The sequence below is a fragment of the Carya illinoinensis genome, chromosome 1, assembly GCF_018687715.1.
Source record: "Carya illinoinensis cultivar Pawnee chromosome 1, C.illinoinensisPawnee_v1, whole genome shotgun sequence".
Lineage (NCBI taxonomy): Eukaryota > Viridiplantae > Streptophyta > Magnoliopsida > Fagales > Juglandaceae > Carya > Carya illinoinensis.
This window is the reverse complement of record NC_056752.1, coordinates 46,489,628-46,498,613: the sequence shown is the minus strand read 5'-3', so window position 1 is coordinate 46,498,613 and position 8,986 is coordinate 46,489,628. Positions and strand designations below refer to the sequence as shown.

The 8,986-nt window shown below is 36.2% G+C and overlaps 1 protein-coding gene across 5 annotated transcripts; it reads left to right on the top strand.

The window, feature by feature from the left end:
- Nucleotides 1–1,536: 1,536 nt before the first annotated feature.
- Nucleotides 1,537–8,777, top strand: LOC122277731 (magnesium transporter MRS2-I-like). 5 transcript variants are annotated; one of them, XM_043087847.1, is made up of 11 exons: nt 1,539–2,598; nt 2,756–2,821; nt 3,207–3,360; nt 3,561–3,682; nt 4,295–4,369; nt 5,590–5,817; nt 5,897–5,941; nt 7,757–7,801; nt 7,895–7,924; nt 8,057–8,176; nt 8,272–8,777. In XM_043087847.1, exons 1-11 carry the CDS (start codon nt 2,347–2,349, stop codon nt 8,356–8,358), a joined length of 1,224 nt encoding a protein of 407 aa, XP_042943781.1. In that variant the 5' UTR covers nt 1,539–2,346; the 3' UTR covers nt 8,359–8,777. The 5 variants fall into 5 exon arrangements, with proteins under 5 accessions (XP_042943797.1, XP_042943767.1, XP_042943774.1 ...); XM_043087853.1 differs by having other exon boundaries at nt 1,540–2,598; nt 2,756–2,785; XM_043087863.1 differs by lacking the exon at nt 8,057–8,176 and having other exon boundaries at nt 1,537–2,598.
- Nucleotides 8,778–8,986: the final 209 nt, after the last annotated feature.

Here is an 8,986-nt window from a genome sequence, read left to right as displayed (position 1 = left end):
GTTATCTTTTACATAGATGATAAACCGAGTCTTCCCGCATTATCTTTTTTCTGGATGAAGTACGGCTCGTAAAACTCTACCTCATTTAGAATACGAAAAAATAGGGGACGGTTCATCCGAAATCTCATTCGAAATAAATTTGAAGGATGTACTGAATTTTCTGCGAAATAATCGCGAAATAGGCGCTCGTGCCCTTGAATATGATCACGCCGAATAAACTTACGACGTTGGTGATTGCCATGATGCCTCAATAACTGTCCATCGATCTCATCATTAAGAACAATATCGCTATTATCTTTAGAAGATATGTATGTGAGCAATTTATGAAAGAATGTACGAGCCATTTGATGAAGGGAGTGGGAGATCAGAGGAGATTGTTGAATTTCAGTTCTATTGATCAAATGAGACTTGAGTTTGTGAGAATGTAAATGCTAGCAATATGTGTATTTATAGAGGAAAAAGTTACCGTTACATATAAGATAAAAAATGTTACCGTTTGAGAGAAGATAAAAAAAATTACCGTTAAAAAAAAGACAAAAAATGTTACTGTTGGCAAAAGGATATAACATATTATCGTTACAAAAATGATAAAATTTTTTATCATCAATACGTGGCTAGGTATTACCATTAGAGAAACTGATAAAGAGTACTAAATGTAAAAAGATTGGCCATCACGTTAGAAAATGCACATATTAAAAAAAATTATTATTTTTATAATACGAATTTCGATTTGAAAAATAATATTGTATTGGATAGTAAAAATCGTATAAATATTTAGTAGAAAGTTATATTTGAAAATAAAGTAATAAGACAAAAAAAGTTAATAGTTAAGATTGTAAATGGAAGTAAGAAAAAAATAATAATAAAAAAATATTATTTAATAGAATAGAGATAGAGATAAAGATAAAGAATGAGATATAAGAAATTTTTAAGTGATAAATAAAATTTAAAAATAAATTTAAAAATATATAATTTTAAATTAAATTATAAGAAATTTTATAGAAATCCGGATGGGATGCTCTAAGCTCTCGTCCAAAGAGCTGTCGCTCATGTTGGTCTTGTTAACTACCGTGGACATATAGCGACTTCAGACAACAAAGGCATACATATGCACACATATATATATATATAGTTATTATAAAGTCAAAAAGGAGTGATGATTACGTACTCAAACATATATAGTTAAACAAATTGCATGCAGACATCTCTCTTATTCGGTCGTGAAGCATCAATGATCTCAGTTCAATTTTCTAAATAATTATTTTATGGTATAATGAGTGTGTGTCTGGACATGAGGAGTGATGCTATTATTTCTAACAGAAACAGAATGAGGAAGGAATTGTGTATTGTTGATCTATATCCTATATATTTGTTTGTTTGTCAACCACTACACAGATTACAAATGGAAATGAATGAAAAGCTATTTTGTCCTTTTATACATTTTTATAAATGTGGGTCACCAAGATTCACTATTAAGTAATTTCACTCTTCTGAATTTGTTTAAAGAAAGAATTTTCGAATTTTCAAGGTTTTCAACCAGACTGAGGGCAACTGAACTGACTCTTTATCAGCTCATGGAAATATTATAAAAAAATCGACAAAAGCAAAGTAGGTCTTCATCAGTCCCACGAACAAAGTCCTTCCCCGGATCAGTCTTCCCCGGGTTGGAACCAACCTTGCCTCGTTACGACAGCAACATGTCGCACGCCATAATGGATCCGGCGAACATCGAGAACTGCAGTGGACTCTATTGCCCACACACAGTCGGTCTCACCTTTTTGTAAGGAACCGAGGCTCAAGTTGACAGAACCCGTCATCAGACCAAACCTCTTTCCCTTCACGTAATAGACATCAGCCATCCAGTGACCGAAGTGATCCTCTGTCATCCGGTCGGTCATTCATGCTGAAAGTGGTTAAAATGGAATCCAAAAACTAAAAGGTTTCCCGAGAAAGATACATGGGTAGTAAACGGGTGTTCATTAAAAAAAAAAAAAGGAAAGAAAAGCTGAACCCAACATTTATGCAATTTCTCACATTGAGATCGAGATACGTCCTCGAGCAGCAGAAGTTTTAACGCGCCCGGTCTGCCATCTGTATCTGATAACCATTAACCCTCCAAAAGACTGATTTCCGCTAACCCCTCCAACCAATCCATAACAAATAATCGATAAAACTCTTACCCCTCTTTAGTCTCTTTTCCAAGCGAATCCCGCATTTTTTTTTCTTAATTAATATAGTTATATCATCCGGTAATTGGGTGTTCAAGAAAAGTGGTGGTTAGGGTTTGTGAGAGTATTGGTGATGTGAGAAAGAGAGAGAAACAGTGAGGAAGAGGTAGAGAGAGATATGGTTCGGGACGGAGAGGTGGTACAGGTGGACCCTGGTGTGGAGGTGGTGGCGAAGAAGAAGACCCAGACGGTGGCTCGGAGCTGGATACTGATGGACTGCACGGGGGAAGGGGAGGTCCTGGATGTGGACAAGTACGCCATCATGCACCGCGTCCACATCCACGCCCGCGATCTCCGCATCCTTGACCCCTTGTTGTCCTACCCCTCTACCATCCTTGGCCGTGAAAAGGCCATCGTTCTCAACTTGGAGGTCATCTCTCTCTTTTGCTTTTGGGGGGAGGGGGTGGTGGGGTTGAATCGGTTGATCGTCTTTGATTTTTTGAGTTCTACGCTTTTTGAACGCTTTGAGACTGATGAGTTTTTTGTTTTTTGGTTTTTTTTTTGCTTTTTGCCTTTTGGTTTTTCAGCATATCAAGGCAATTATCACTGCCGAAGAGGTTTCTCTCTCTCTCTCTTTCTCTCCAGTAAACACGGTAAATTTGTTGATCAGGTCCCGTAGACTTGCCGGTTTCATTGTCAGAGGTGTTTTGCAGTGTACTTGAAATAATTGATACTTAAATTTAATTACTTTAGCTTTGCTGGTAATAGTATTATTGGGGATCAATTAATCATTTAAAATAAAAAATAGGATGTATGTGTGTAGTGAATCAGTGATACATTAATTTATGTCTAAGCGAGGACGAAAAGGTTGGGTGTTTGTCTGGAACACGTCTACCATTGACTCAAGCTCGATGAGCTGATTGCCGATGGCATGACTTGATAAGTGGAAATAAACTAAGGGAAGTTTCAATTAAGTTTTGAGTTTGAGGCTTTGAGCTTCGTTTGCATATTGTAATTGTTATTTTTATTGTGGGACAGGTACTGCTTCGGGATCCAACCGATGAAAATGTAATCCCTGTTGTTGAGGAACTTCATAGGCGCTTGCCTCCTGTCAATGTCATTCGCCAAGGTCAAGTCAACATAAAAGAGTACCCGGGGGGGCAAAATGACATGGAAGCCAGTGTAGAAGATGGTATATGATATTGATTAGTGGTTTAAAATTTAATTCAAAATAGTATTTGATTAGTGAAGTGTTGGAACTTGGGACTGCCCTTTATGCTCTGGAAATTGTTTTATTTTTCATCCTGCTTATTTTACAAGCATTCTCAGTATTATGACTGCATTTGTTTCTAAATTTCTTAATATCTGAATGATCTAGTTTATGCAATGTAGAGTCCCCTTTTGAATTCCGGGCCCTGGAGGTAGCTTTGGAGGCTATTTGTAGTTTCCTTGCTGCACGTACAACGGAATTGGAGAGTGCTGCTTATCCTGCACTTGACGATCTTACCTCTAAGGTGTGAACTTGCGTGTTTCCTTTTCCTTGAAATAGTCCTTGTCTTGCTTCTTTGGCAGTTACCCACCCCACCCCTCTTCTCCCCGGTCTTGTGGTCCTGTTATGGTTCCGGTTGCCTTTTGTAGTTGGGTTGCATGTAATGTGCGAAAATCTTTGGGAACAATGTAATATCATTGGGCCATTTACATCTGTATCTTCTTTCTTCATAACTTCTACAGATAAAAACGAGTTATATGGATAATAATATACCTCCAACTATTTTACAACTCATTCTACAACCATTCAATGTAATTGTAACTTCATTTAAAACTAGGTTTAATATTACGTAACTACCTTCAATTGAAACTAAAGTTGGAAAAGAGTTGTAAGATTATCATTTTCCAAGTTCCAACTATATTTTTCTTAATTTTGGCTTTGATTCTATTTTGCTTCTGTATACTCCATATGCTCAAGTCTATTTGCTTAATTAACTTCTCTTAATCACAAGGGAAACTCCTTTTCTGCTTTTATTCTTCATCCCTGTTTTTACTATCTACACTTATAATGCTCTAAAGCCTCGTTTTGTTTTCTTTCTTTCTTGTAACTTCTTTTTCTGAATTGTCATTCTATACAGATTAGTAGTCGTAACTTGGACAGGGTTCGTAAATTGAAGAGTGCAATGACGAGGTTGACAGCTCGGGTCCAAAAGGTATGCACTTTTTTTTTTGTCATATGAGATACATTGTAATTCTATGTCCTAACAAGAAAATTTATATTATCAAAGCCATTCTTTTAATGATTTTTATCCAGTTAAGAAATTGTATAATATGGATTATTGACCTTTTATTTGAGAAAAATAATTGAATAACTATTCAATCCTAATATTTCCTTTTCGCATACTCCTAACATATATATATATATTATGTGTTATTGAAACATGGTTTTTCTTCTCTCATTCTCAGTAGTTACTGACAAAAATTGTGTTTTTTCTAGCATACAATGCCATTTTAATAATTTTATGTCCAACGTATAGCATTATCAGTTTCTTTTCTGTTGTTTGTATCTGTCAAAAAAGACTCAGGTAAATAGCGGAAAATTATTCATTTTTGGATCATATCATCTTTACCTGTGATGGAGGATTTCGATCTTTGATTTTTTAATTCAAATACAACCAGGCCAACTTATATCTCTTTGTTATTGGTTTGCATCTGAATCAGTATTTTTCAATTATAAAGGCAAGAAATATGAAAATATTGGCGCTTGAGAAACAGACCATCCAATCTCTCTCTCTCTCTCTCTCTCTAGAAAATTTATATCTATTTCAGAAAATATGAGAAGATCCTCATCTACAATATTTCATAGCAGAAGCATCTGTACTTAATCTAACACAATTGTTTTTTACTCGACATGTAAATGATCCATTTATGAACCCCGTCCAAGAAATTTGTGACTTTTATTTCATATCTATGGCTTTGGATCAATATACAGACAACAGGATTTTTTTTATTCTGTACCTAATATTTCACATCTATGGCTTTGGATTGTTTTCGTAACTGGCCATATAAGTTGGGGCTGGCGATAAAAACACATCGTGAAACCTTGACAGATATCATTTTAGTTGCTTTCAAGTATGTAATGCCACCTCAGTGGAAGTTGGCTGAGAATGCTTCTTGTGGTTCTGCATTTTTTCTATTTCCATCAGCAACAACACGCCCATTAGGTGTATCTGATGCATACTTTATGTGCTTAAATAATGCCTTTTGATAATCAATAGAACTTATCTTATCGAAAGTTTATATGGACCACTATCACTGAATTTTTTTGTGTGAATTTGATCATAACTTGACAATGTTGCCATGAAAGAAAATGTGTATCATTCCCTTTGCTTTCTTAGGCAGAGAGTCATCCGCTGCTTATCACTAATTCCAGGTTAGAGATGAACTTGAACAACTACTTGATGATGATGATGACATGGCTGACCTTTACTTGTCAAGAAAGTTGGCTGGTGCATCTTCACCAGTTAGTGGCTCTGGCGCTGCCAATTGGTTTTCTGCCTCTCCTACCATAGGCTCAAAGATATCCAGAGCAAGTAGAGCAAGTGTGGCTACACTTTTTGTAGATGAGAACGATGTTGAGGAGCTTGAAATGTTACTGGAGGTTGTAATGCTGACTTAACTCTTATATGTCATGTTTTATCTGAATTGAAGGCTCAACCGGGAAAGAATATGTTTTGCAGGCTTACTTCATGCAAATTGATGGCACATTCAACAGATTAACCACTGTACGTGATAAAGTTGATTTTTCTTTCTCTGTTTGTTTGTTGATTGTGGGTTCTTTATGAGCAATATGTAGAATGCACTTTACAATGTAAAGGCAAATTTGAGACGTAATAATTGTAAAAAATCATGAAGGGAAGATGCTACCATTGGTGACTGGCAAGGAGTAATTTTTAATTGGACTAGTGTAGAGATGAGAAGGGTTTTTGTCACTGGAACTAGGTCTTCTGGTGTTAATTTGCTGACCAACTTATTTTTTTGATAATTAAGTTTGCTGAGCAACTTGGAGTTGAGTTAAACTAACATAGCACTGTCAACAGTGTTTGGATCTTTGAATGGCGAGTAATAGGCTTCACTCATGAATTATGTGAATTTGAAATTCTCTCTTTTGTCAGTAATATTTTCCTTTTAAAGATGTTAAAACCACCGGGATCAAGGTGTGGGTCTATACATGCATAGATGGAGAATTTGTTTTGGGTTTGTCTTAGGTTTAAGGTTGAATAGTGCTCTCTCTCTCTCTCTCTCTCTCTCTCTCTCTCTCACACACACACACACACACACACACACACACACCCACCCCACACACGCACACACCCCCACACACTTTTCTTCATTTCTCTTTACACAATTAGTTTGTAATACTTGTTCTGGCTCTTTTCGCAGTCACACAGTCAGACTTCATTATTTGGTTAAATGCACTCGCCTTTATGAAAAATATACTGTAGTAAAAAAGGAATGTTGTAGGAAAGAAACTTAGATAGTGTACCTGGAAGCTGCCGTGAAAAGAACATAAGTTTGTCATTCAAATTTCTGCATCGATAAGTTTCCCAAACATCCAGCGAGTCTTCAACACTGTATCTCACCCTCCCACCCCTTCTTATTGTGAGAGGAATGATCCTTCAAAATTCCTGTAGCAGGTTGCCAGGAGAAAGTGGTAACGAATGCAAACTACATATAAAAAATGCATATTTATTTATTTGCACTATTGCTTCCCTTTAGTTGATTAGCTTCCTGAATTAGTAAATAAGCTAGCCTGTGGAATCCATCTGCTGTTAAAGTTCCTGTCCAATGCCTTTCAATTCTTTGTTTTTGTTCACAATCTTGATGCATTTGATGCGAACTTACCACAAGGAAACTACCATTCTTGAGATGGCATGATATTGGTTCATATAATTAACACATGTTTACTGCTCACGTTCAGACATATGCACTGTATATCGCTCTGTGTGTGTGTGTGTGTGTTGTTTTCTGTGTTTTTATTCATGTATTTATGTCTTTACATTTATGGATATAAAGATTTATTTAAAAAGAAGAAGTGAAGATAAGGCATTTGCTGCAACTTTCTGGAAAAGTATATGAAAATTATGGCAATGGAGGTAATAAATTTGCTTTAGAAAATTGAATCCCTACTTAATGGACCTCTGAATTGCTTGCTTATTATGAAGATTTTGATCCTGGGTTTCTTGAACATTTTCAGTGTTTGTATTATTTTGTATCATTTTAAATAAGTATTTATTGTTTTGTAAGGCAATACACTGGTTTCTTTTTAGCATTAACCGATATTATGGTGTCAAATGTCATCTGCGTACCCTGTACAATGTCTGCAAAAACCAGAACAGAATAGCCCTTTATGGAAAGGCGGGCGTCATGATCAGTCGAGCTAACATGGACACCTCTTGTGATCTGTGTTGCTTATTTCTTCCTCATGCATGATTCTATTTGTTAACTTCAAATCTGCTGCAATAGGTTAGGTTTCCAAAATGTAGCTAAATCTTTTGAAGATTCGTACTTTTTTAATTGCTGATTTTATGCTTCTGCAGCTGCGAGAATACATTGATGATACAGAAGATTACATCAACATTCAGGTCAACTAAAAAGCTTTAGTGTTTTTTTGTTCCAGACTATTGGGCTGTGTTTTAGTTGTATATGATCTGAATATAATCTTGGTTATTCTGCAGCTTGACAATCATCGAAATCAGCTGATTCAGGTGATTCAATCTTCCTAATGTTCTGTATCAATTAATATCAATGTGTTTTTTTGTTGGGGGTATTGCTAAGTCCTGGAATACTTGTATTGTTTCTATAAATTTGCAATTGCTTTACCTACTTAATGGCTGCAGTTGGAGCTCTTTCTAAGTTCTGGAACTGTTTGTGTATCCATCTTTTCTTTGGTGACCGCAATATTTGGCATGAATATCCCGTATACTTGGAATGATAACCATGGATTCATGTTTAAATGGGTATGCTTGCAATATCTGCTGGTAAATTTGGCTGTAGGTTTCTGCACAAAATTCTGTAAAAAAATATTGGATGATTTCCTCGTTTGTGTTGGCAGGTGGTCATTGCCACAGGAATTAGTTGTACTCTTCTGTTTCTACTGATTGTTTATCATGCTCACCGCAAGGGATTGATTGGTTCTTGAATTCAAACCAACACATCAAGTATTCCTGCTGTAAAGGAGTCTTGAGCTTGAACACCATGACTCTCTTATCATATGCAGTATCCTGAACTAATTGCTCTGTCACTCGGGAACTTTCAACCAAGATCGCTCGCCTGTGGCAGCAGTGTTTTAATGCCCAGGAAGCGTGGCGAGTTCACTAAATTATCAACAATCTAATTTATTGGTTTTAGGAACCAACTCATATAAGTGTAAAAACAGTCGCCAGAATAATTTATTGTTTCAGTTTTGATTCACAATTCTTCTTATTGTTCTTTATAGGTAATCAATATTTGGTTGAAACGTTGGTTATAAGATGAATATTTACACATACTTGGGAAAGAATGACAATTTGACTATGACCCATCAATTGGTTGAGGAATGTTATGGTTATTCACTCTTTATTTCCACTCTCTTCCTCCCGGTCTTCGTTTAAAATAGCCCGTCTGTTACTACATTTGGGAGGCAAATGCAATGTCTACGCTCTACATGATCCAGTGTGGGGCATAACTTTTGGAGAATTCGTGTGTGTGTGTGTGTGTGTGTGTGTGTGTGTGTGTGTGTGTGAGAGAGAGAGAGAGAGAGAGAGAGAGAGAGAGAGAGAGAGAGAGAG

Coding starts and splice junctions, on each gene's coding strand:
- LOC122277731 (XM_043087833.1), top strand. CDS start 2,347: ATGGTTCGGGACGGAGAGGTGGTACAGGTGGACCCTGGTGTGGAGGTG. Junction 2,822..3,206: donor CTTTCTCTCCAGTAAACACG/GTAAATTTGTTG, acceptor ATTGTGGGACAG/GTACTGCTTCGGGATCCAAC. Junction 7,925..8,056: donor ATCGAAATCAGCTGATTCAG/GTGATTCAATCT, acceptor TAATGGCTGCAG/TTGGAGCTCTTTCTAAGTTC.